This window comes from Actinia tenebrosa, unplaced genomic scaffold (assembly GCF_029948245.1).
Source record: "Actinia tenebrosa isolate PJP-AT-01 unplaced genomic scaffold, QUT_ActTen_1.0 PGA_scaffold17__23_contigs__length_9995812, whole genome shotgun sequence".
NCBI classification, from domain to species: domain Eukaryota; kingdom Metazoa; phylum Cnidaria; class Anthozoa; order Actiniaria; family Actiniidae; genus Actinia; species Actinia tenebrosa.
The window spans coordinates 4,994,529-5,021,997 of record NW_028292577.1 but is presented as its reverse complement, the minus strand read 5'-3'; the positions used below and the strand labels follow the sequence as shown (position 1 = coordinate 5,021,997).

The window sequence follows — 27,469 nt, the reverse complement described above, 5'->3', positions numbered from 1 at the left end:
TAGGGCCTTTGCAATCCTATCCCTTAGGGAATCGTCGACTTGTTGGGTGGGAAGCAGCGGTTCTTCATCACCGTCGTTAATGTCAGCCTGACCTTCCTCAGTGGTGGGATCGAAGTCGGGGTCTGTTCCTTCTACTTCCATTATATATGATAAGCTCAAAGTTAAATCCCAACGTATTACCTAAGCAGGTTGGCGGGCTGAAAGCAGAACGCACCTTTCATCGGGTCACCTTTACCCCTTCTAGCGCAAAGCCAGGGGAGACGCTGTACGTAGGCGTGCCCCGCCTAACGGATAACCTAGTCTTAGTTCCTGGCACCTTGGCTTTAAGGTTCGACCTAGCAATACAACCAAGCACCAAGGACAAGCGCTATACCGTCAATAATGTGGGTAGGAACCTCGTCTCTAAGATGAGAATCAAGTTCGCAGGGGAATCCCTCTTGGATTTGAATAGGTACGATTTGTACACCACGTATAAGGATCTGTGGCTAACAGCCTTCGACCGTGCACAAAAGATAGAGCAGGGAATTGGAAGCGTTATCCTTCGTAAGCTTCGCAGTGAAACCAACCCAGCGCCTACGGACTCCAGTGGAGCAACCGCAGTAGCAGACGCGACGAGGGTAAAGACCGCCTATGGTAGCAAGTACGTTATCCCTTTGGACTTCGAAGTTATCACAAACCATGGTGTGTATTACCCCAGACAGTTATCCGAGTTACAGTTTGAAGTAACCTTGGCGGACACTACGAACGTCATTGGAGGCATGGACAGCGCAATTAGCGGGGCTGTCGATCCTTATTCTATCACCAACTTAGAGCTGCAGTATGAGACCGTGTACAGCGAAGAGCTGGCCCGTAGCGCTGGCATGGAATACAGCTCCGGAAAGGCATTCTTATACGACCACGTGGTGATGTACAAGACGTTTAGCTTCTTGGATAAGACGGATGAGGTTATCAACCAAAGCATTAACCTCCCTAGACGTAGTTTGACGTGGTTGATGCTGGTGTTTGCCAAACCCTATGAGGCTGGTAAGCGCAACTCCGAGGCCTTTCACAACCCCAACATTACTAACGTGGGGGTCAACATAAACGGCGTTCCAAACAAGGTCTACTCGCAGGGGATAAAGCCCGAAGACGTGTATAGAGAGGCCATGCGCAAGTTTGGCGACCAAATTAGCCCCGAGGAATTCTTTAAGGATAAGTATGCGCTGTGGATTGACATGCGCACCATTAACGACGAAGACCTGCATGGTCAGGGTTTACGTCTAGTAAATACGCAGGATGGCATAACATTGGAGATCAAACGCACCAAAAACACCAGTGCGAGCGACGGCGACAAAATAAACTGCTACGTCTTCGTCGTGTCTGACGCGCAACTGAGCGTAGAAATGAATCAGCTAAAGAGCGTTGCATATTAATGTTAAAATATTTCTTAAATATACAATGCTTCGCGTATTTGAAAACAACGACACCAAACTGCAATGCATAGTGCAAGGCGAAACTTTGTACTTCAAAGCAAAGGAGGTGGCTTTGGCGTTGGGCTATGAGCGCCCTAGAGATGCAATTAGAGCACACGTATCTGAGAAATACCAGAAAAAATGGGTTGATCTACAAGGGGCTGCGAATCACCGCTCCTTTACTACGCAACCAAATGCCGTGTTTATATCCGAACCTGGTTTGTACGAACTGATATTTAGCTCCAAACTACCCAAAGCTGTGGAGTTTCGTGATTGGGTCTTTGAGGAAGTCCTACCCGCGCTAAGGAAAACGAGTAAATATGCAATAGAAAGGCGGTTTGGCGGCCCAAACAAGTTAGTATTCAAGATCGAAAATGAAGCCGACCTACACGCAAAGGTCGTCGACTACACACGTAGGTTTTACCCCGATTTCATCATAGCGCCGGGTCTTGGCGAACTTCAAGATTCAGACAGCAAGCGAATAACCTGCTGGCGAAAAGGCTACCAAGCCGGTCAACCCGACCTTTTAATCCTAAATGCGCATAAGAAATACCGCGGGTTGTGTATTGAGTTGAAAACCCCAAAAGGAAACGGCGTCTTATCCGCGAAGCAATCTAAGAAAATCTCACAGCTTGACGTAAATGGTTACCTAACGATGGTTAGCAACGATTACGACATCATCTGCCGTGCCCTGATGGATTACGCGGATGGCATTCGTATCCCCTGTAAGGGCTGTGTAAAGCGGTTTAAGTCCTACGCCACTTTGAAAACGCACCTAAAGATATTCCATAGGTATAATGAAGCTCAGCTTGACTCACTGGCGTGATCTTGTCCACGGTAAAGCATACGAAATAAAAAATTACGTCGTCTTCGAAGACATCGACCGTTTACGGTTAGTCCTCAAAGACTTAGAAGGCAAGGAATATTCCCTTTGGGCGCCGGATTGCGTGCGGTACGTAATTCAGGGCGAGGAATTCACCCACTTACGCAGCTATGGTAAGGTAAATGGCCGATGGAAGTTTGACATTGAAAGAAGAGTCACTCCATCTCCTCTTTGTAGTTAAGCGCGTCTGCTAAAGTCCGCTGCGCTTTAGGATCCGCGGAGCACCAATGCCCCACAAAGGATCCTTCCAGGAATGCACTGCCGCAATGAAGGCAGGTGTATTTTTTACGCGGCTTACGAGGGGTAATGCAGTCGGCAGGTAGTTCGCAAGTAATACAGTCCATATATTGAAAGGGCGATAAGAATGCCTCCCAGAAAGGCGGCTGCGTAGGCTAGCATATACCTTTTAAAAGGGGTCCTTATATTTATTAATGTATCTTCTTTTCTTATTGAGTTCTGCATACCTTCTCCAAAAGGGGTCCTTATATTTATTAATGTTTCTTCTTTTATTCTTAATAAACAATCAAAGAATATTAATAAATATAAGAGCGTGTTTTGAGACTCTTTGCGCAAACCCTACTTTACTTACGGGCTTTCCTTACTTCCACGTTTTGGGCATGCCAATCATCAAAACGATCCAAGTACTCCTTAAAACCGCGGGGACAATGCTGCGGGCACAAACACTGCCAGATATGATCATCTCCTTTCCTTAAGCCGCCACACGCGTCACAGGGCGCACTCCAATACTCTGCGTTCTCCCAGCGCGTACCTTCGGCGCGGTCGAACTCCGTAAAGCGTTGGTCTATTTCTTTCTTACGAAGAGTTAACTTCCTTATGGTTTCCGCTGGGCAACATCTCGCAGCAATATCACCATGCTCCTCGCATACGACGTCCAAATCATAATTACCACGACATCTATGTTGATGCCATGCGTCGGTTAAGAGCTCCCCGCAGCGCGCACACACATCCTTTAAACACACCCTATTTTCTTGGTGGTATTGCAACATTTGGGGCGTGCTAAAGAGCCGATTGCAATCAGCACAGCGTCTTTCCTTAGACTTCAAACACACCCTTCCTTCCACGTGATATCGCAGCGCCTGTTTACTGCTAAACTGCCGGCTGCAAGTGCCACAGGTGGTGACGTTATCCACCTCTTTAAAACATACCTTCTTTTTTTGGTGATATTGCAAAGCCTGTTTGCTACTGAACTCCCTGTCGCAATCCTTACACTTCATTATATAATAAGAATTTATTAACCCTTATAAGGGATACCGCATGAAGTCCTTAACGGAATCTTTCGCCCAGCCCGCCATCGTCAAAAGCGCACCAAACCGTTCTGCGCGCTTCAGACCGCACATTTCATCGTACAATTCCTGCACGCGCTCTTTCAGCCGATCGATCTCCTCCCTTTGCATTTCTATGGTGTCTCTTTTATCTTTTGCGTCGGCGGCAATCCTTCTTACTGCTTCCACTGGGTCCATCGTATATATAATGGATCCGAACCATATTCCCTGCAATGCTCTGATAGTAGGACCCACCGGCTGCGGAAAGACCCAGTTCGTGGTGGAGCAGCTATTAGGACCCTTTAGATACCGCTTCGACTACATCGTGCTGCTTTGCCCCACCTACGTGAATAACCGCACCTGGACGGGCATAGGAGTGAAAGACGACGACTTCTTCGTAGATATCTTAGACCCTAACGAGTTATCCAGCCATCTTAAGTTCTGGCACAAACAATTCCCCAAGAATACTCAGACACTCCTCATACTGGATGACATTGCCTGCGGGGACGACGTAAAAAGACGCACCTCCGAATTAGTGAAGCTCGCCTTTAGCGGCAGACACGACAACATCAGCGTCTGGTTGCTCTCGCAGCAGCTTACCAGCGTCTCTAAGCCTTTTAGGGAAAACATAGGTTCACTTGTCGTATTTTATACGCCGAGCAAGTCTGACCTGGAAACCATCTTAAGCGACTACGGCGGGGAGATAAGTAAGGAACAGTTGCATGAATACATGCGGCATTTAAAAACGCACCAACATTCCAAGATGATCTTCTCCTTAAGGTTTCCTTATGACGTTAATGTATATGGACATTGAGCAGCTCTTAGATGAAGTCCCCACACAGTTAGATGAAAGTAACCTCAAGGAACAACTTAACATCCTGGTGTCTTCTGGGAAGTGCAAAGAAATGATAGGCAAGGAACTTACCCATGAGCAGGTTAATAAGTTGTCGGAAGAAGAAGTCAAGAAGTTCCATAAGAGGTACGAGGCTGCCCTTGCAAGTAAGACCACGGATGCCGTAGCAGACTCCGCCATCCGACTTGCAACTAAATTGCTTGGACTTGCGCTGCCCATAGACGACGTGGAGCAACTACGGAAGGACATAAGCGAGGACTATGTCATCGCCCAAGAACTTAAGATAACCTGTGGGTGGCTGTCTTTGAAGTGCGGTAAGTTAATGGCAGTCGCCTCTGCGGCACTTCACGTAGCTCAGCACGTCGACTTGAAGGAGGTACTGGTGTCTTGGAAGGACTTCAAGAAGGACAGAGAAGTCGAAAAGGTCTTCCAGGCGGCACTTGCTGAGGTACCTGATCAAGTCGCCTCAAGTACTTCTTAAGTACTTACTTAAGTCATCCTCAAGTACCTAGTTAAGTCATCCCTAAGTACTTGGTCAGGTCGCGCCCAGGTTATTTCCAAGTCGTCCTTAAGTCGTTCCCAAGTACTTATCAAGTCCTTCAAGTCCTTAGATATAAATGAGCGAACCAGAGTCGAAGATAGAGCAGCCCCAAGAGGAGCAACGAATTACCAAGGCTAAATCTCCAGGCAGAGTTGCCGCGGGAAAGAAGCTCGCGGAGATGAACAGGAAGAACAAAGCCAAAAAAGAAGAAAAGGTGGAGGAAAAAGAAGAGGAATCCTTTATTAATCCTGGGTACGTCATTGGCGCGTTAGGAGTCGCTATAGCAGCAGGCAGCCTCTACTTACAATGGCGGGCTACGAAGCCAAAAGTAAAGTGGGAGGCCGCAACATATCACGCACCTGTGGAACCGGCTGTTAGAAAAAGTAAGATCCCTGAAATGGAGTAGATTTATCACCCGCGGCGACCTAGATTTTCCTTCTCGCTTTGTAATATAATGTCGACCGCGTTGTTAAAAACTGTTGAAGAAGCAGCTATTATTACTTCCATCGTTGCGGGTATTGGTTGGGTTGGTAAGAAAGTGCTCAAAGAAGACTTTACTGAAGACCCAAGCAAGAGCTTCGCTAATTTTGCTAAGATGACCGCTGCCGTAGGCGGGGCTATCATGGTAAAGGATTACCTACGGAAAGAAAAGTACCTGCCAACGGTGTGATTTTCTAATATATAATGGCTAGCGTGGTCGTAGGTGGAGTCGTTGCAGCTTTAGCATTCACTGGAGCTAATTATGGTGGTCAGTATTTGGATAGATTAGTCAGAGGCGACAAAAGCGGAGATTTGGCCGCCGAAAGGAAAAGGCATGATTTAGCGCTGGAGAAATATCAAAGGGACGTGGCAGCTTGGAATGAAAAAAGACAAGCTTACAGGGATTGGTTGGACAAGAACTACCAAGACAAAATGCAGGCGGATAAGAACTTTGAAAATACAGACTACGCCTTTAAACGTTATGCGCAAGCACACCCCGCGGCATTGACGGGGTTAAGAAAGCCTCAGTTTAAGAATTACTACCAGCCTTCTAAGAAACAAAAAGATAGTGAGCTGGTATTTGTAGGAGTTGCAGGGCTGGCAGGAGGCGTAGCTTTGGCGTATCTGCTCTAACGAAGGAAACTGTGTTTCCTGAAATATATGATCGTCTTTTTGGAAAGCGATAAAAATAACTTTACCACTTATCTGAATCCACCCATCAAAGCCCATAAGGTTCGGCTGGTTAGTTGTTCTTTGTACAATTCTTGGTATAATCTAGTCAATGGTATGGTCACCGTGCATAAGGGGTCTAACAATTACCAAGGCGTAATACTGCCCGATGGACATTACACGCCAATCACCCTTGCTAAGGAATTAGCAAAACACGGTTATACTCTCACCACGGGATTGCCGCACGAAATGACCTTCAAACATAATCTTCCTAACAATTTCTCGGTAACCCTAGGAAAAACTGATGCATTAGGATCTTTACTAGGTGTCTCAGGTAAGGAAATTACCAACACAGCCATACCTGTGAAATGGAAAGTCGCATCCTCTTACGAAGTCTATTGCGACTTGGTTCATAGTTACAACAATGGAGAAAAGTCTTCTCTTATGTCCAAGTTTCTGCCCAAAGGTAATCCATTTGACTCAGAAGAATACACTCCCATTTCTTTAAGCTATGATTTGTCTAATTTGGTAGAAAGCATAAACATCACCATTAAAGTGGACGGAAAGACGGTGGATTTCAACGGGCGAAAGATCAATCTTGTCCTATCCTTCGCTTGAATCAAATTTATATAATGGGTCGAACTGAGGACAAACTCAAGAGGATTTACTATGGGCCTGAAGGCTATTGGAAAGGAGCGTCGGCCATCAAGAAACTCGCGACCGCGGCCAGGGTATCAGACGAAACGGCTAAGAACTGGCTAAGAAAACAAACCCTCTGGCAGGTTTATCTTCCCGTGCCCAAGTACATTCCCAGGCCCAGCTTCACCGTAAATACCCCCAATGAAGTTCATCAGGCGGATTTGCTTTTCTTGCCGCACGATAAGGTAAGAAGAAAGACCTATAGATACGCTTTGACCGTAGTTGATATCGCAAGCAGATAAAAAGTCGCCGAACCCATAACCAGCAAGGATTCTGGAGAAGTCGCAGAAGCCCTAGGTAGGATTTATAAGCGCGTCTTGAAATGGCCTAAGCTGCTGCAAGTGGATGCGGGGACAGAGTTCATGGGCGTGGTTACTAAGACCCTGAAAGACCACGACACTAAGATTAGGAGAGCCGAAGCTGAGTACCACAGGGGTCAGAGCATCGTCGAAAGATTCAATAAGACCCTGGCCGAGCGCCTCTTTGGGTACCAGTATTGGAAAGAGCTGGAAGATCCCTCCAAACGCAACAGGGAATGGACTCAGAGGCTCCCCCAGGTCGTCGCGGCTTTGAACAACGAGGCGGCCAGGGCTACGGGAATGAAACCCAAGGATGCCATAAAAAAGAAACACGTGGAGCACAAGTCCTACGTCAGAAGTTCAAGGGCGGTCTTCCCCCATGAAAAAAAATTAGGTAATGTCACAGTCCGATATCTCTACGGACCGGGTGAATTAGAAGGAGGATCCAAAAGAGCTACGGATCCTAATTGGTCTTTGGAAACTTACCAGATCCGAAGCGTAATAGCTAAGAAGGGTCAGCCCATCTTGTATTATCTTCACGATGGCCCTACACGTGGGTTCGTCATGGAAGAACTGCTTATCGTGTGATGTCCGAATGCTATCGTATGCACTCCGTCATCACACATCCATCGCTTACCGTCAAATGCAGACAGTGACACCTTCTCCTGCGTGACGTTATGTATCTGATGACCATAGCTGCGCAGGCTGTTCATCTTATGCCGCTGTTCCTTGCGTGTTCGTAATACGTTGAGGTAGGACTCGTGCGTAATGTCCTTCTTAACCACGTACCTTTTTACGCCTTTAGCTTTCTTTTCTACGCCGTCTAACTTTAGCACGCTGTACATCTTTGGTTTCAGACCCACGTACTCTACTATGGGTTTTCCTAACATTTCGTCTTTCATCTTCCCAATTACCTTCTTATTCTTCGCAGAGTAAAGGAAGTGCTCCTTCGGGTAACCGCTGGTGTCGTACTCGTCTATGTCGGGGAGGCAGTTTTGTAAACGTCTTCCGTTTGCACTTCTAGAATTAGGGAGTCGGTGTCTGTGTATAGGAGGCGACAGCGGTCTCCGTACTTTGGCTTAAGCTTATCGTAGTAGAACTCGTACATAAGCAGCTTCGATAGATCCAGCACCGTAAAGCCTGTGTAAACGGGCTTGTTTAGTAAGAGGTTTGCCCTTTTCATGTGAATCACGTAGAAGTTCAGCATTTCTACGTATCTAACGAAGCCTGGTTGTGACACGTATGCTTCTGCTTACTCTTTGGTGCTGACTATTTTTACGCTTACGCGCTTGCGGATGTTCTCCATTGTCTTTCCGAACACGCTGTTGTTCATCAGTTTGAAGAGGTTTTTCTCGAAGTCATTTTTCGCTGCGGTACGCTTTTGCGTGTTAAAGTCAATGTAGGGGCGCATCCAGGGTTCCTGCGTGAATTTTAGGACTCTGTGGATCTTCTCTACGCGCATTTCGTGTCGCACGTAGAACTGCAGGTTGCGGTAATGTACCACATACTTCTTCTTATCCATCAGGTTCATAGTTAGTTTCCTGTACGGTTTGTAACCAGGGCACATTTGCTTTTGCAGCGGACTTAGCTGCTTAAATGGTATCTCTATCGCTTCTGGTGCTAAGGGGAACTCATTGTGTTCGTCGTGCAGGCGCTCTGGGTACTCCAGATCCACTTCTAAAACGTGACCCTTGTCTTCCTCCTTTCCTACCTGCATGTAGAAGTCTATCGGCTTCACTGGATCCCATTCGAAGTCTCTCACAGGTAGGTACTGTGACATTGCCCAACCATAAAGGTTATTCGCATCCAGGTAGTAAATGTATGTGGTTGGTTTCTCTGGGTCGTGCTCTACTAAGGGGTTGTTTGCGCGGGCGTAACGTCGGCTGGGTCCGCATACGCCGCCACGAATACCGTCTTCCATAAACCGATACATGTCGTACTCCGTTAGGAGATCCAACTGCGCATTTGTCTTCTTTAACAAAGCACTCCAGCTGAGCCCAGGAGCCGTGTAGAAATTAGCGGGATCCAATCCGTAATATTCCATAGCCATCTTTCTGAAGCTTTGGAAAACATCTGCAAGCAGCACTACGTCAGACCTTAGGTAGATGTCGTGGTAGTCCCCCATGTTCTCACAGGAGTACTTTTCCCACACGTCTAACGCATGCTGGTACTCCTCATCCTTTATGCCGGACTCGTTTAGGGTGCTGTAGAAGCGATCTTTGGGTGGTAGGGACTCTTTGAATCGATCCCAGGAATCCATGTATTCGTATGGGTAGACTCCTTTCCTTTCCGCACCATATTGACTGGAAATGGGAAAGTTGGTGTTATACTTTACGAGGTTTGCCAAGGAGTCCGCCATAAACTGCTGCGAATCTAAGAACTTTAGCTTACCCACAGTTACGGACATGTAGCGCTCTTTGTTGTTGGGTATGCATTTGACGTCGGAGCCGTCTGTTCCTTGTAGTAGCAAATGGGAGTCGTAACCGCGGAGGTTGTGAAAGAACACCGGAATCTCCATATCTGGATTTACTTTGAAGTTTATATTGCATTTCCAATGAGCCGCTCCTCTGTATTTACCCGTGATGTGGCAGTGATCCCTAACCTTATCCACATAGAAATCCTCAACAAATGCTTTGTGGCAGTGAATGCAGTGCGTGGAGGGCTTTCCCGGCTTCTCACCTTTCTTAGCATACTTCCCGCATTTAAAATGAGCTTCTCCTAGATACTTTCCATCTTCATCCCACGCTTTCTTGGCTCGTCTTCCAAACTGAAGAAGCGTATGTTGGCAAATGTGGCATTTTTTTGCCTTGTTAAAAAGCCTCCTGGTTCTCTTTGGTAAATTCCATCTTCTTTGGACGTCTTAATTGTTCTCTTATCTCCCCCTCCTCTTCTCGCAATGCTTCTAGAAACTCATTAGCTGCGTTCTTACCTCGGTAAATCACAGGAGGGTTTGCTTTACCGTCTGATCTGACTACTATGTAACCAAAGGAGCAGATCTCGTGCAATCCTACCTTATTCGTGGCACCACGTTTCTGCTCTTCCTTAGTTATCAACGCTTCGAAGTCTGCATATATCACGTAAGGCACTTGCATCTGCTTTTGATGGTTTGCGTATGAAAGCTCTTTGTTGGTGGGCATCTGGATCCGTTGCGCCACTTCTTCGACTCCGCGGCAGATCTCATCGTGTTTCTTTAGGGCATTTAAGGATGTAAATGACAGCAAGCAGCAGTCGCAGAAGTACTTTTTGCCTTTGTGCTTAGTATGTCTGTAGAATAGTCTGCTAATGTGTTTAACCCATGAGTAGTGTCCGCCGTGGTAGAATAAATGTACGCGCTCTCCTTTACTTTTTGACAGAACTAACGGTACTATCGTCTGTTCTCTGACTCCGTAAACGTTAATTGCTAGATCGTTTATTTCCTCAAATATGGGGATGTCTATCAACTGCATGGGAAATTCCACACCATCCCACTCTAAATCGTCTGTGGGATACTTACTTGTCCTACAGGGATCCTTCTCTGCTGGATACAGTGCAGACCTGATTGCCCACATAAAGCATCGATTGTCTTCATTCTTCACGTTTACAATAGCCTTCTTCCTTTCTACCCACGTTGGTAGCGGTACGTAACTCCCCCCTCGTATGGGTACGTACCTGGCTATACTTATCTCTATTCCTTCAACCTCCTCTACTGTCCAACCCGATCCTTCTTTCGTGTAGTTAGACAGCGACTCCATTATTGCTTCTAAGGCTTCACTGAGTGACCTATCCAGATTCGTGGATTCTAATATCACTAACGACTTTGATCGCAACATTGCTGTCGTCATTACCTCGTCTTTTGACAAACTTACTTCTACCATTATGCTCGCTTTCAGGGCTCCTAATTCTTCTATACCTTTTCGGAGAGTCCTTTTAACCTTCCTTTCTGACTGACGCCAAAACTGTCTAACGTCAATCTCACCGTTACCGGGTATTGACACCGTGCTGAAGTTGCTTTGGGATTCCATCTATATAATAGGAAATATTTTATACCTAATACCAAGCACTTTTTAGGTCGTCGTAGTCGTACTCACAGTCCTGACAATGCCAAAACAATTTAACCTTAGTCTCAAACTTCTTACCACATCCACAATCATAACTGCTCATACACTTCGTCTTCATTTTCAAATGCTTTTTCAAATCCGCTTCTTTCTTAAAAGTTCTCTTACATTCTTCACACTCCATATATAGACTAACATATTTAAGTGCGCTGTTGCCCTCAACCACACTTGGAGTGGGGGTCGTCCGTAGATGGATTTTTGACGCGGGTCTTACCCCGTGTTGAGATTGCGCTGGAACCCCCATTCCCTATACTACTCTCCTTATAAGTACCAACAATTCCATTACTATATATATATATATATATATACACACATTCATTACTATATATGGTATTCTGTGCTGTGTACTTATTGCTTTCGAGACTTCTGCAAGGAAGTGGCTTTATTTAAGCTAATTGTAGCTTACGGGCAACTAAATCTAAGAAGTAAATCAGTTTAACAAGCATTCATGATCATTTGAGTAACAGAAAGCTGATTGTAATGAACCCATGAAATAAAAGTACTGGGCCCTGGTGTATATTAAACCATTTCCTAGGTTTGTTGCAATCACTGTAAAAGTGTTTCTCCAAATAAAGTAAGATAAATAGTACACTGTAAATTCGATCGAGCTGATTCAGCCAAAAAGTCCAAATCAGCCCTTTTCGCAGAAGGGCTAAATTAGCCCTGAAGGGGCTGTTTTGAAAACAATAGCAAAAACAGCCCCATCCACATCCAAAATGACCCTTGATAAATTCGAATTGACCCTTCAAAAAGCTGTAAAAGCTCCAGTGATTTCTATTTCGACTCCAGCAATGACTGTTTCGACTCAACAGGCCAATTCAGCCCTACATTAAAAGGGCCATTTTAGTCTTTTAATAGGGTGAAATGACCCGTTATACCGAGAGGTGAAACAACGGATCTGGCATCAAAACCCTATTCATGCCCATTCAGATTTTGAAAACGATAAATGAACCACCTAACTGGAAACAATAAAAAAACTATACCGAAGCCAATAAATAAAGAATTGGAGTTCAGCAAAGATTTCTCTCCTTCAGAAGTAGCTAGAATCCTGGTTGGTCAAAAACAATTTTGCACCCGAGATGAAAGAAAAGTTTGGTAAGCTTGACTTTTTGAGTTCAATGTCATGATTTTGTACTTATTTTAATACAGATCGTGGCCCTTTCTTTTTTCAGCTGCCGACGGTCTTGACGGCTAGGAGCTTATTGGATTGTTTAAAGACGAAGCGGAAATGATGCAATTTCTGCCTGTGTTTAAAGAAAGGAAACTTTTTAAGACTCTAATAGGAAATTTCTCGATGACGACAAGGACAGCGAGGTAATGTAATATGTAGTTGTGCAATTTTCCGGTGGTCCACACACAGGCAGTTCAAACAAGGTTGCTGTGTATGATTTATAAGGGAATGTATGGGAGTTATGATGAAGTCATGACCATAAAATGTTTTGCTCAACAATTTGCCTCAAAATTTGCTGCAGTCGTTGCTTTTACTTTGTTCAATATTCTGGTGAAGTTTCAGTGCTATTTGAGGCCATTTAGTAGGATTTTCAAAATCTGCTTTTCTTTACCAGAGCAGATTTTGAATAGAATAAAGTAAAAGCAACGACTGAACCAATTTTTGAGGGCAAATTGTTGAGTCAAACATTTTATTGCCATGACTTTATATGACTTTAAGTACCATATATTCCCTTATAAACCATACACAGGAACCTTGTTTGGGCTGCCTGTGGTTCACACGCTCTCCGCCAACTTTCGTAGTCCCCAGTCCTCTTGGCTGCTTTGTACTGAGCATGCGTCAACGGTTTTGGCGCAATATTCAACGACGGTTTGGATTAAGATTTAGGAAGATATTGTTCACGGCCGCAAGAATATTGTCGAATTCATAGTTTTCTAGTCTTTTTCATAGTTCTTTAGTGGATTGGTATATTGGATATATTTTTTATAACCTTCTTATTCTGTCGTTTTTATTTTTCAGCCTCCTATCTCCACAAATAACTCTCCAGCTAGTGACTCTCTCGCTCGAATCACAGAAAATAATGTAGAAGAAGCTCCACTCATCTTCTGGTGGTTCTAGTAACAGTTTGGTCGTTACCCCTCAGTGGACACCTCCAAGCCGTGAGAGTGTAAATGTAAGTGAAGTCTTTTGTATTCTTATAATCAAAGTATTACCGTAATTTTATGTACAGTTGAATCCGATCTGAGTTGAGAGCTGAAATTTAACATTTTGAAATTTAAAATTCTAGTAAAACTCATTTTACGTGTAACTTTTTTCTGTTATTTCTTTATGTAGAGAGAAATAGAGGAGGATTAATCCAGCAGTATAAACAATTTGACTCCAAAATGCAGAAAGGTACTTTGATTTAAGCTTATTACAGCGATTACTAGGTTCCTTTTCATATAAACTTAATTTTTATAAAACAAGTAATTAAGAATACAATTTAAACTGATTTCAAACTTGCAATAGCAATTTGTTTCGAGGTACGGTTTCAAAAAGTACACCGGTATGTGTCATACTGCAGGTTAAACTCCAATACTGTACAAAGCAGTCATAATTTAACTGAACTTTTAAATTCTAGTTGGAAATTTTGAACCATTCCATTTGTAATCAGAACTTGCAAGAAACTGTTTTTCAACACACTTTAGCAGTTTTATTTAGATATTTGACTGAGGTAAATGCATGTTGAGTGCAAGACCTTCAAAGTCTTGGTAACTCATGTACAGTATGCATTGCTTGGTTGGACATAATGCAGTGTTATTGTGTGTGTTCTAATCTGTGATCAAGGTAAATGCATGTTAGTGCAAGACCTTGAGTCTTGTTAATTCATGTACAGTATGCATTGCTTGGTTAGACTTAAGGCAGTGTTATTAATGTGTGTGTGTTCTAATCTGTGATCAAGGTAAATGCATGTTGAGAGCGAGACCTTGAGTCTTGGTAATTCATGTCCCATATGCATTGCTTGATTACATTTTAGTAAGCAGTGTGCTAAATTTTTTTTTCCTTGTATATGTTATGATACTACTTTGCTTATGAGACATAAACTTTTTAAATTTTTAACTATTATTGACTTAAATAAGTCAATATTTGCTATAATTATGCTATAATAAAGATTAATTTTTTGAAATGATGACCTTATAACAGGTGTAAAAGAAAAATTCATTGAATGGCAACTTAAGGTTAGAATAAATCCCCTTGATGCCCAAGTGTTTACGTGTGGAGTGAGCAATGAATATTCAACTAAAATATACTAGCTATTTTATTCTCTTTTTTGTAGCAGCAGTAAATTAACAAATGAATTTATTAATCCACTTTAGATTATAATATATGCTGGAAAAAATAAAGAGATGCAAAAACATCTTACAAGTTTGGAGGCTGCTTTGTCTGGTCAAGACTGACTTAATATTTTTTTCTTTAACCAACTTATGCCAAATCTCATAAGATGTTCTTAAGATGTATGCAATATCACTCAACTAGGATATCGAAAGTGGGCTATCCCAATACTCCAGTTTCAAGTTCCCTTTTGCTTTGGGTTAGCCTCGATTGTGCGTAAGTTATTCAGCACTTAGAACAACACCCGTGGAATTCTAAAGCAATTGTATTTTATTTGTATACATTTCTAAAATCATTACTAGGGGCTGTAACAATGCTAAAGAATATATTGCATGCAATTGAGGCTAACACTGCAATAGGGAACTCAAAACTGGAGTATTCATCACCATGTCATGAGCAATATTTGCTGCAAATTTCAATTTTTTTTGTTGTTATTTTCAGAGAGACACCAACATTGATGATGAAAATCAGAAGTTTGTACAGCCACAGTTAGTAGGAGTGGGAGAGCTGCATGATTTGGATGCCCTTTACATACCTGTGTGAAGGAAGAATATCATGCACTCTCCCCCAATCATGGATGGCATTATTGCTCTTCTGGGATCTTTTTATGTTTTTAACATTGTTTATAAGAAGGGAGGGATTATTTTGTCTTTCTTAGAATAAACACTGTTTGAAGTAGGAATACCTTAATGTCGGTGACCTCTTTCATTAGTGCAATTTCAAATGCATAAATTAAGTCAAGGACAACCTGAAAACCACTCTGTATGGGAAGAGGTCGTGTCTAGGATTCAACCCTGGGCAACGCTACTTTTGCATAGTTATCTATCTGCATGTAGTAAAGTGTATCGCTGCACTATGAATATTCCACATATATGTAATCCTTTTACATCAAAGTTTTTAATTTTGGCATATATGTATTATTGACTGTAACAGTGTGGTTTCAAAATTAAACTTTTAAATAAAAAAAAAGAAATAGTGTCATAATTCTAAATACGACATGTACAACAATGTATGGTAATTTCTTAAAGGGCTATTATGAACAATTCATGGCCAAAACAACCCTAAATTTGGTAACGTTTCAGCTCTATGAAAATTTAATTTAGCTCCTAAGAATTCCAAAACAGCACCTGTATCTTTCAAATCAGCACCTTCATTTTCCAAAACAGACTTGTGTGGGTTCGTTTTAGCTCCTCCTCTGAATGTCAATTCAGCCCTTAAGACCAGGTCCAATTCAGCCCCAAAATATGTGCCATATTTTACACATCGAAACGGCCCCATTTTTGGGGCTGAATCAGCTCGATCGAAATTACAGTGTATATAAGCTCTCACACTTTTGGCTAAGGTGATACAATAAAATGATAAATGGGTTGAAATACATGAACATGTACTAGGTATTGGAAAATATGCAAAGTTAACAAAAATGAACTGAAATTGATTGTTATGCTTTTCAAGCTTTTCGCCATACCCTTAATAGTCATTGACAAGTTCTGACGTTACAAAGTTCCCTGATATAAGTTACTTTAAGGCTTTTGTTAAAAAAAACAGAACTGTTTTTATTGTTGAAGAGTGGCTGTGTGACAAGGCTTTCTTCATTTCCTTACTTTTCTGAATGTTTTTTTGACAGATTTGACCTTTTTATTATCCTCGAATTCTGTTGATAAAAAGATATAGAAAATCATTAGAAATCTGAAAAGGTAACAAAGCACATATAAATATCAATATCATAACAGTAATAAAATAGATTAATTAAAGGAATTAATTACTGGCAGAAATTAGAAATTAACTTCTAGAGTATTCAAGTGTTGGCAGGCAGCTTATATAGACCTCTGTCAAATGCACAACCAATTCATCCCGGGTCAATAGCTAGTATATACTGGATAGAAAACAGTCAAATTAAATTAAATACCTACATTTTCTAGAAGTACTGTTGAAGTACATTTGGTAAAGCGTATTTTGTAGTTTTTTAAAGACATTTGACCATATTGTTTACGATAAACATTTGCCTGTTGGGCTAGTGTAAACTCAAGTAAAACATCGAGGCAAGAATAAACTTCGGTATATTATTAAACTTATCCCTCACATTAAAACTAACTCGGCATTTCGACAATATGTTATTAGGTTTATCGTACTGAATAAGTCAACAAATACAACTTACCAAACGATCTTTGCGCCTTTACGAGCTTCGACTGTAGATCGATGAACAACAACTTGCAATACGAAGCGAGTATTTGGCTCTTTCGCGGCCTTTACTTATTCCAAAATGACATTATCTTGGTTAAGGCATCCAACATCTTCCACGCATCATTAACCAACCATAAAAAGCCATTTTAGCACAACAGAAAGGGATAAACCAAGCAAACCTTCGCCGTTTATGTATTTCTACTTCAACGGTTTAGTGAAAATGACCGCCAACCTATCCAAATCTTGTCACGTGTTGAAATACAGAGTTTTCATTGGTCGTTATTGCTTTTGCTCACAGGAAGCCCACACAACCTTTAATTACCGTATTATTAAATCTGAGAGCAAGGTTTCACTGCGATATCATGCATTTTAAAATATTTTTTATATATCTACCGTAGGTACCTATATGTAATTCACTTGATAAAAATAGTATTTTAATTTCTTTATCTGTAAAAACATCCAAACTTTATTTTGAAGAGATAACTAGCTAAAAACTAGTGAAAGCTGCGTCGGTGTTCCTAATGTAGGTTAAAAACGCTGATGAAAACGCAACAAATAGGTGTTATTCAGGGGCAGACCTAGGAAATTTCAAAAGGGGGGGCTGGATAGGATCCGATAATTTCCAAAACAAATCTCCGTCATATGCTAATAAGGAAAGCCAATAAAGTGCATCTTGCAAAATTGATGAAAGACCATCATGCATTAGAAAAATGTATAGCGAAAATGAGGTTGTCTAAAGAATTAATCCAAATTAAAAAAAAATAAAATGAAACAAATTTCCTTCATGCATAAGGCAGTAAATAAATGAATAAAACGGCCAGCGGCCAGCTAAAGGTGGGGGGGAGGGGGGTATGGTACTTACAACTGTATTTAGTCATTGGAGAGTTTTACTGTTGTTAAGCACATATTAAGTATACTACTTAATACCTATTTTTTACGAATCATCGCACAATTATGAGTTTAAAAGTCTATTGACTTCGTTGACACACACTTCAACTAAAATACAATACAAATACATATTAAGAATGGTACTTAATATGTATTTAGTCATTGGGAAGGTTTGCTGTTGTTAAGCACATATTAAGTATACTACTTAATACCTATATTATTACAGATCATCGCACAAGTAGGAGTTAAGTCTATTGACTTCACACACACTTCAACTAAAATACAATACAAATACATATTAAGAATGGTACTTAATATGTATTTAGTCATTGGGAAGGTTTGCTGTTGTTAAGCACATATTAAGTATAGTACTTAATACCTATATTATTACAGATCATCGCACAAGTAGGAGTAAGTCTATTGACTTGACACATACTTGATATTCAAATATATATTAAGATCTATACAAGTATAAACAAGATACCCTATCTTATCTGTACCTGAACATAGTGCTTGTTGAATACTTATTAAATAGGTTTTTAAACATAGATTAAATACAGAGCGATTTAACAAATATGTTAAGATACACATCAAATACCAATAGGCATTACTCAGATATATATTAAATACGTATAAGTTAAAATCAAATACTGTTAAAGTAGTAGTTAAGTCTTTTCATTTTCTTAAGCACATGAAATGCTTTTAGGAAACATAAAAGGCCTTCTTATTAGTGGCTTTCTTCAAATCTTCGTTTGCCTACACAAGCATTCGTATATAAAATTATATCAAAATCAGTCAATGTCGTTTAATAAGACGGGTTTACGTGTCTTTGTATATCGATAGACTGAGTACGTAAATTGCAATACGAACACAATCTACACGGAGTCAGTCGAATTCAGCAGTAGGTGTATGTAATGTCCGCGATTTTGGATGTAGAAACAAATAGTGTAGCTTATGAAATCGACTCTTTCTATTTAATCATAAGAGAGGGTCTAAGAATTTGTTTCCAGCACATGTATGCATCTTCTCAGATTTTTCGTATTTGCGCTTTGTAATCAAAATGATATGAGAATCAGAAAATGTTGCTTTCAGCTAGTAGCGGTGCTTTGAATACAAACATGTTAGTTTTGTGACTGCACTATAATCTTTATACTATGTTAATGAATTTGCTACCTTCCTTATGTTTTGTCATCTACGGATATGCTTCATGCAATACAGTCATCATTGCAGACAGCAACACCATATAATAGCAAACATATATCAATACCTTATAATTTTCTTCTTTTTTGACAAAGTATACTTCATAAAGGGTCCAACAGTTATCAAAGGTTCTACTGGAGAAGATGCCTTGTTTATGTGGAACACAACGGACCAAAAAGAAATCCTTTCTGCCAGCTGGGGAATAAGAAAGGGCACCATCCCCGATCCTCAGTTTATCAGTGTTAATGGATATAATGGAAAAGTGCACCTTAACGAAGATATTGATGCGGCATTGAAAAAGAGAGTAGAATTTATTGGAAACTTGACAATAGGTCGTGCTTGGTTCGTGTTGAAGAACCTTACTGTCAATGACACTAATGAATACATTGCAAGCATCAGTGACGATGTATCAAGAGTTCTACCATATCATGTGAGCCTAATGGTTGCAGAGAAGGACAAAGGTAAGCCATGTACTTTTTTGGGAGTAACATAACTTATTTATTTCATATAAACTTATGATTCCTAACTTCTAATTCCCTAATCCACATAGACCGTATTCTCTTTTAGGAAAATAATACGATATACATATTATACATATTTGTTGTGAAGTGTTATCGTCAGGTTGAGTGTTGTATAGGATAGGATAGGATAGGATAAGATAGGATAGGATAGGATAGGATAGGATAGGATAGGATAGGATAGGATAGGATAGGATGGGATGGGATGGGATGGGATGGGATGGGATGGGATGGGATGGGATGGGATGGGATGGGATGGGATGGGATAGGATAGGATAGGATAGGATAGGATAGGATAGGATAGAACTTTATTTGTGCCTTCTGATTTGCAAATTAATTGTTGAATATTTTGATGATTACAATAAAAAATTGAGGAACCACTTGCTACCAAAAAATAGCAGTGCTAATCAAATTAGGTAGCAAATTGGTCATTTGGTACTGTTTGATAATTGTTACAAGAATAAGTATAGAAATAGGAAAATCCAAAAACAAATGTAATTAGATTGGAGTAAAAATAATAATAATAATAAAGAAAGAGAAAACCATAAAGGAAAAGAAGGAAGAAAACATGGGCGAAAAGTAAAGTGCATCAGAGTAATTAGTAAGTTTTTAAAATTTGATTTATTATTACTTTTTTTAAAACTTGAACGTTTAGTTCTTTTTAATTCATCTTTGATCTTGTTCCAAGTAATGGCACCGACGTAACGGATATTAAATTTGCCATAATTAGTTATTATTTTGGAAATATAGGAAGAGTCTTGAAGCTAATCGTGTTCTGTAGGTATGTATTTTACTTAATGGTATGAAGAAGTCATGAAAAACTGATGTCAGAGTGTTTGAGTGAAAATCATACATAAATATACAATTATTCAAATAAATTATATCATTGAGTTTAATTATTCCCAGAGATTGAAAAAGTGGACTTGAAGGAGCTCTGAAGTCAGAAAAGGTCATTGTTCTTAGGACTTTCTTTTGAAGTGTAATAAGAGGTGTAAGACTAGTTGGATAGGTGTTTCCCCATGTTATAACAGTATAAGTCAAGTGGGGATAAATTAAAGTATGATATAGTTGTTTGAGTATGGTCATAGGTGTATAATGGCTAATTTTGCATAGTATACCGATAGTACGCTTAATTTTCATGACAATATGTTGAATATGATTTTTCCAAGAAAGATGAGAGTCTAAATACACCTAGATATCTGATGCACTTTACTTGTTTCGCCAGTTTTTGATCAATAAACTGCTTGGTAGTGTGCTTAATACTCTTTTGGCGAGAAAGAATATTGTTAGTGGTGACTGACCTTTGGACAACCTGAGCTGGACCTAGTCATTTCAAAGACTTTCTCTAGTTCAAGTCTTCCTTAAGACTACACACACCTGGATGATCACTGACTTCACAACAAACATCAACGTCTGGGTTCAATGTTATGAAGCAAAATATAGTCTTTGTAGTATTTCGACAATAATACGATATGTTGGTTATATTGTTAGACATATTCATAACTTTGTTCTTAAAAAAAATAATTGATAGATAGTTTATTATAGAGTGCAAATAATATACCCGTGAAATAGTTAGGATTAAATAGGAGATAGTTAGTGCTTAAGAGTAGGTCTCTGTAAGACTCAAGCAAAGTGGGAAATGAAATTTTTTGACCACCCTTGAAATTTGGTGTGTGAGTAGGCCTTTATATGGGATTCACAAAAACAACAACAATTTGGTCACCAAATGTATTGTTGCCATGGAAACGGCAAGTGTTTTATGAGACCTTAATTTCCAATTTTTGGAATAAATTAAACCCACTTGAAAGTAAAATTCAATGCTGTGTTTCTCATACATGTTAAACTTAATTTCCTTAAAACGTTCGTCAATTATAAAGTATCTTTTCTAGTTTAGAAAAATACCAAGTATTGTTAGTTTGTTATTTTGTGCATGAAATATTCGTGCCTTCAAGTAATCGATGTATCAACTGTTTTAGCAACAAGATAAAATGGTCAAAATGTTTTTTGGTCGTTCTCCAAAAGTATTGCATTTCTAATATAGAGGCTTGGTGGGAAGTTTTCTGAAACATTGAAGTTACCAAATCGTGCAAAATCTCTGCGGGTACAATCATCTTTAGTCCTTGGATAGTCAAAATATAAGGCCTAAAATTCAAAATGTCCTAAATTCAACCATATCAAAGCTTCGAAAATTAGCACCAAAAAGATGCCAATAAGCTAAACAAGCATTAGAGGTTGAAGGGTAATACCTAAATAACAAAATTCTAGCAAAAAAAATAATGTTCTAGTCTGCAAACAAGGTAAAAAAAATTTTATTCAAAGTAAGCAATGGGTTATTTGCAATTTTCGTCATTTTCAACCTACCTTTATCGTTTCATTGTGACTTTTGTGGCGCTCAACTTTCCAAATTTTCACAAGGAAATGTTTCTTGGAGACTCAATAAGCATTTAGCGAACTAACCTTGGTCGTAAAGAGCTAAAATCCAAGCAATAATTAAGTGGTTCTATAAAGGATTACAACAGAATACACAAGTCATCGAATTCTCGTTCGAAGCAATACAGCATTTATAGTTTCTTCGAGCTTCAAAATTCCTGTATTTCGTGACAGAATTACCTGTAAGCTGTTATTTAACATGAATGCTGAACTTTTGAAGGCTACAAAGTAAAAAAAAAATGCTTATTTTGAGAATATTTGAAAGAAAGAATTCTTGATCTAAAGTTGTTGTTCAGTAGTATAGGGGTTGGGGGTCCCAACTCACACACCACCCCGAAATAACCCGTCTTAAAAGCATACGCCCCGGTTTCATTCGGGTTTTGAGAGCAACGTGGCCCGGGGTTATTCCACCAAGAGATTACGGGATCTTCCCGCCATCCACAACCCATTTGAGACCGTGAATACGGCCACCAACGAATACCATTAAATATGCTAACATATATTATGAAGTGCGAACGATGTGAGAGGGAATTTAAAAAGAAGGCTGACCTAACCAAGCACTTGTTAATGCAAAAGAAAGAATGCAAAAAGTCTTACGAATGTTTGTGTGGAAAGGAGTTTGAGACCCGTGTGAGACTGTATTGGCATTGTCAAAGTTGCACATACGACTACGACGACCTCATATAAATTGTTGATATAAATTGTGGTGTACCCCAAGGTTCGGTCCTTGGTCCGCTTCTCTACTTGTTGTACACGTCACCACTAGCTGATATTCTCCGTCGTCACAAAATGTCCTTCCATTTCTTCGCTGATGACAGCCAATTATTTATGCCTTTCAGTTGCAATGATGATATTTCTACTGACTTAACTATACAAAGAATTGAAGCCTGTCTCTGTGAAATAAATGACTGGATGACTGAAAATAAACTTAAACTTAACAAAGAAAAAACTAAACTCCTTATCTTGTCCTCGAAGTATAATCCTCATCTTTCTACTCCTCTTCTACACTTTGGCGATCAGGTTATCAAACCATCCTGTAATGAAAGAAATATTGGCGTAATCTTTGATTCTGTGATGTCAATGGTTCCTCATGTTAATAATATCTGTAAGACGTCGTTCTATCATTTGCGTAACATTGCTCGTATTCGTAAATTTATCTCCGTCCATACTACTGAAAGACTTGTCCATGCTTTTGTGACATCCAGGCTTGATAATTGTAATTCTCTTCTATATGGTTTACCTAATGCTCAAATTGATAAATTACAAGATGTTTTGAACTCTGCTGCTCGTCTTGTAACTCTCTCCAAGAAGTATAATCACATCACTCCTGTCCTTTGTTCTCTGCATTGGCTTCCTGTGAAACATCGCATCAATTTCAAGATTCTACTCCTCACTTTCAAAGCACTTCATGGTCTGGCTCCTGTCTACTTGTCTGATCTCATAACTGTGTATAAACCTAAAAGAACTCTCCGCTCATCCAAGGAACTGCTTCTTGTTACTTGTCCGTACAATCTTAAATCTTATGGTTATCGTTGTTTTTCTGTGTCTGCTCCTGTTCTATGGAATTCACTACCGTCTCCTCTTAGAAACACTTCATGTCTAAAAACTTTTAAGAAAGACCTTAAGACTCATTTGTTTAAACTAGCTTTTGAATTATAATTTTTATATATTTTACAGCGCTTAGAGCCGACTTGTATAGGCGCTATATAAATCATATTATATTATTATTATATTATAAGGTATAATATATTTCCTATTATATATGGAGTCACGATCTAAATTCAACACCGTTTCCATACCCGGCGCAGGAGAAGTTGACCTCAGACAGTTTTGGTCTAAGACCAGAGAGAGAAGGAGGAAAATCTTAGCGAAGGGAGTTAAGGAATTGGGTGCGATGAAGGCAAGCATTGTGGTAGAACTAGACCTAATTAAGGGCGATGACACCGAAACTACGGTCTGGCTACGCTCCAAGTCATTAGTAGTACTACAGTCTACTAACCTAGCACCGATTCTGTCGACTGCCCTCGAGGGTATGTTAGAGACACTCTCAAACTACACCAGAGAAGGATCGGGATGGACAGTAACCGAAATAGTGGAGATGAAAATAAGCATGGCGCGGTACGTACCAATTCGAGGTGGGTCTTACGTACCTTTACCAGCCTGGATAGAGCGAAGTCTGCCTTATACCCAGTTGAGAAAAACACAGCGCGCACGAGTAATTACCCGACAGACGACCTAGATTGGACTGACGTTTCCTTTCCAATGACGTTAAGTTGTATACCAGACTTTGAGGAGCGCAACGACCTAGCAATAAACGTTTATGGAGACCGGGAAGAGACCATTGTTCCACTAATGTTGTCGAAGCACACCGGAGAGCGCATTCACCTATTTTACCACGGCGGTCACTATTCCTGGGTTAAGAACCTAAGTCGATTATTTTACAGACATACCAAGCATAAGTGCAAGAAGTTCTTCTGCGAATCCTGCCTGCTTCCCTTTTCCGACTTAAAAGCCTTAAAGAAGCACGATGAAATCTGCCGTGGCGTAGAGGAAGTTGCACAGCGTATTCAAATGCCAGCAAATAAAGACTTATTCTACGAAGATTTCAAGCGACAAAGCAAAGTTCCCTACGTCATTTACGCAGATTTCGAGGCAATAATTACAGACGAATACCAAGAATCAGGCAATACGCAGCGTAAAGGCCTTCACGAGATTTGCTCTTACGGTTACATTGTAGTGCGCAGCGACGGCAAGGCAGACGACCCAGTCATATACCGTGGTAAGAATGCCGCCGCACTCTTTCTAGAAGCCATTAAGGAGGAGGAAGAGGACATTAGACAGCGCTTACGCACCACAAAGCAACCAAAGCTATCCAAGGCCGAGCAGGCCGCGTACGCAAAGTCAATGACGTGCCACGTATGCAAGCATAATCTCCTCCAATTCGGACGGAGAGTTAAGAAGTGCTGGTCCGACGACGGCGCCTACCTTGGTGAAGCACACCCCAAGTGCGGGAAGTACGCACGCAAGGGTGAGAAGGCTGGAAAGCCAACCACGCACTGCATTCACTGTAAAAAGCCCTTCGAGGAAGACTTCTACGTAGATAAAGTCTTAGACCACTGTGAACTAACCGGGGTGTACAAAGGCGCAGCGCATTGGAGATGCCGCAACAAGATTGACCCAAACATGGATATTCCAGTATTCTTTCACAACCTTCGCGGATACGATTCCCACCTTCTCTTACGAGGCGTTGACGGCCACGAAGTTAAGTGCATACCGAATAACAAGGAGCGGTACATGTCTGTGACAATTGGTAAATTAAAGTTCTTAGATTCCCAACAATTTATGGCAGACTCATTAGCGAACCTAGCTAAGTATAACGAAGATTCACCAATGTCAGACCTTTACGAGGCAGAGCGCAAGGGAGTTTACCCCTACGAATACATGGATTCCTGGGAGCGCTTTAAAGAGCCTTTACCACCGAAAGAGTGCTTCTATAGTTCCCTAAATGAGGCTGGGATATCAGACGAAGAGTACGAGCACGCAAAGAAGGTTTGGAAGAAGCACGACTGCAAAAACATGGGAGATTACCACGACGTCTACCTACTCTCGGATGTAGTCTTATTAGCCGACGTATTTCAAAGCTTTCGGAAGATGGCGATGTCTTACTATGGATTAGACCCAGCAAACTTCTACACTGCCCCTGGGTTATCTTGGAGTGCCCTGCTAAAGAGCACGAACGCCCAATTAGACCTCTTAACAGATTACGAGATGTACAGATTTATGGAGGACGGAATTCGCGGTGGGGTTTGTGGGCCATCGAGGCGATTTGCGCGCGCCAATAACCCACAAGTTGAGGGGCACGACCCCGAGAAACCATCAACCTACATATTTTACCTAGATGCGAACAACCTTTACGGCTGGGCGATGTCCCAACACTTGCCAGTGCGCGACTTTGAATGGACTGAGCCACGCGAACCGGAGTTTTACATGCAAATAAGACCCGACAGCCGCAAAGGCTTTATCCTTGAGGTGGATTTGGAATACCCAGAACACTTACACGACCTTCACGACGATTACCCATTAGCGCCAGAGTCGATTGAGATACCTTTTGAACAACTCTCCCCATTACAAAAGAAACTTTGCCCCACATACAAACCATACCGCAAGCTTACTATGAACTTAATGAACAAAAAGAAGTACGTAGTTCACTACCGCAACTTACAATTCTACGTGCGCCACGGAATGCGCGTAACGAAGGTCCACCGCGCATTAAAGTTCCGTCAAGAGCCCTGGATGCAGCCTTACATAGACTTTAACACGCAAAAGCGCACAGCAGCCAAGAACGACTTTGAGAAGAACCTGTTTAAGCTTATGAACAACTCAGTGTTTGGTAAGACAATGGAGAACATCCGCAAGCGGGTGTCGATTAAGATTGTAAATACGCGTGAAGAGGCTGAGTCTTATGTATCCCAGCCAGGCTTCGTACGCTACGTAGACATGCTTAACTTCTATGTAATTCACATGAAAAAGGCAAACCTTTACCTTAACAAGCCCGTTTACACCGGCTTCACAGTGTTAGAGCTGTCTAAGTTGCTCATGTATGAGTTTTACTACGACAAATTAAAACCAAAGTACGGTGACAAGTGTCACTTATTGTACACTGACACAGACTCACTAATAATGGAGATTGAAACTCCCGACGTTTACGCGGACTGCCTTGAAGACATTGACGAATACGACACGTCCGGCTACCCAAAAGACCACCCACTTTACTCAGCTAAGAACAAGAACGTCATAGGAAAGATGAAGGATGAGGTGCTTGGCAGGCCAATTGTAGAGTACGTTGGGTTAAAGCCAAAGATGTACAGCGTCTTAAAGAGCGACGGCGCAGATAAGAAGGCAAAAGGCGTAAAAAAGTACGTAGTTAAGAAGCAACTTACGCACCAATCTTACTTAGATGTCTTGAATACCCAAAAGACGCAGCGCCACAACATGAACTCCTTACGATCATATGGCCACCAAATACACAGCGTTACCCAGGAAAAGGTGTCGTTGTCAGCATTCGACGGCAAGCGCTGGATGTGCGACGACGGAATTTACACGCACGCGTTTGGTAATCACACGATAAGCAGTTCTTCTTTGACGAACCCACGCGTGGGACCATCATGAAGATAATACAAGATGGGCTGACCCTTCTAAGCTAGCGCACTTCGGATCTGGTAAGTTTCCAAAGACCAATTAGGATCCGTAGCTCTTTTGGATCCTCCTTCTAATTCACCCGGCTCATAGAGATATCGAACCGTGACATCACCTAATCTCTTTTCCTGGGGGAAGACCGCCCTTGAACTTCTGACGTAGGACTTGTGTTCCACGTGTTTCTTTTTTATGGCATCCTTGGGTTTTATTCCCGTAGCCCTGGCCGCCTCGTTGTTCAAAGCCGCGACGACCTGGGGGAGCCTCTGAGTCCATTCCCTGTTGCGTTTGGAGGGATCTTCCAGCTCTTTCCAATACTGGTATCCAAAGAGACGCTCAGCCAGGGTCTTATTGAATCTTTCGACAATGCTCTGACCCCTGTGGTACTCTGCTTCAGCTCTCCTAATCTTGGTGCTGTGGTCTTTCAGGGTCTTGGTAACCACGCCCATGAACTCTGTTCCCGCATCCACTTGCAGCAGCTTAGG

General features: G+C 41.2%; 1 protein-coding gene and 1 long non-coding RNA gene across 3 annotated transcripts in view; both read left to right on the top strand.

Annotated features, from left to right (window-relative positions):
* Positions 1 to 12,181: 12,181 nt before the first annotated feature.
* Positions 12,182 to 15,453, top strand: LOC148910320 (uncharacterized). 2 transcript variants are annotated; one of them, XR_016120096.1, is made up of 5 exons: positions 12,182 to 12,347; positions 12,425 to 12,566; positions 13,222 to 13,375; positions 13,537 to 13,596; positions 15,016 to 15,453. It is a non-coding gene; the product is annotated as an uncharacterized LOC148910320 (long non-coding RNA). The 2 variants fall into 2 exon arrangements; XR_016120095.1 differs by having other exon boundaries at positions 12,191 to 12,566.
* Positions 15,454 to 18,916: 3,463 nt separating this feature from the next.
* The window catches only part of LOC148910319 (uncharacterized), a 50,996-nt gene continuing 42,443 nt past the window's right edge, over positions 18,917 to 27,469 (top strand). The window contains exon 1 of the mRNA XM_089032032.1: positions 18,917 to 19,304. Coding sequence (XP_088888158.1) covers positions 18,998 to 19,304 — 307 coding nt within the window. The 5' untranslated portion in view covers positions 18,917 to 18,997. The remainder of the gene's footprint in view (positions 19,305 to 27,469) is intronic.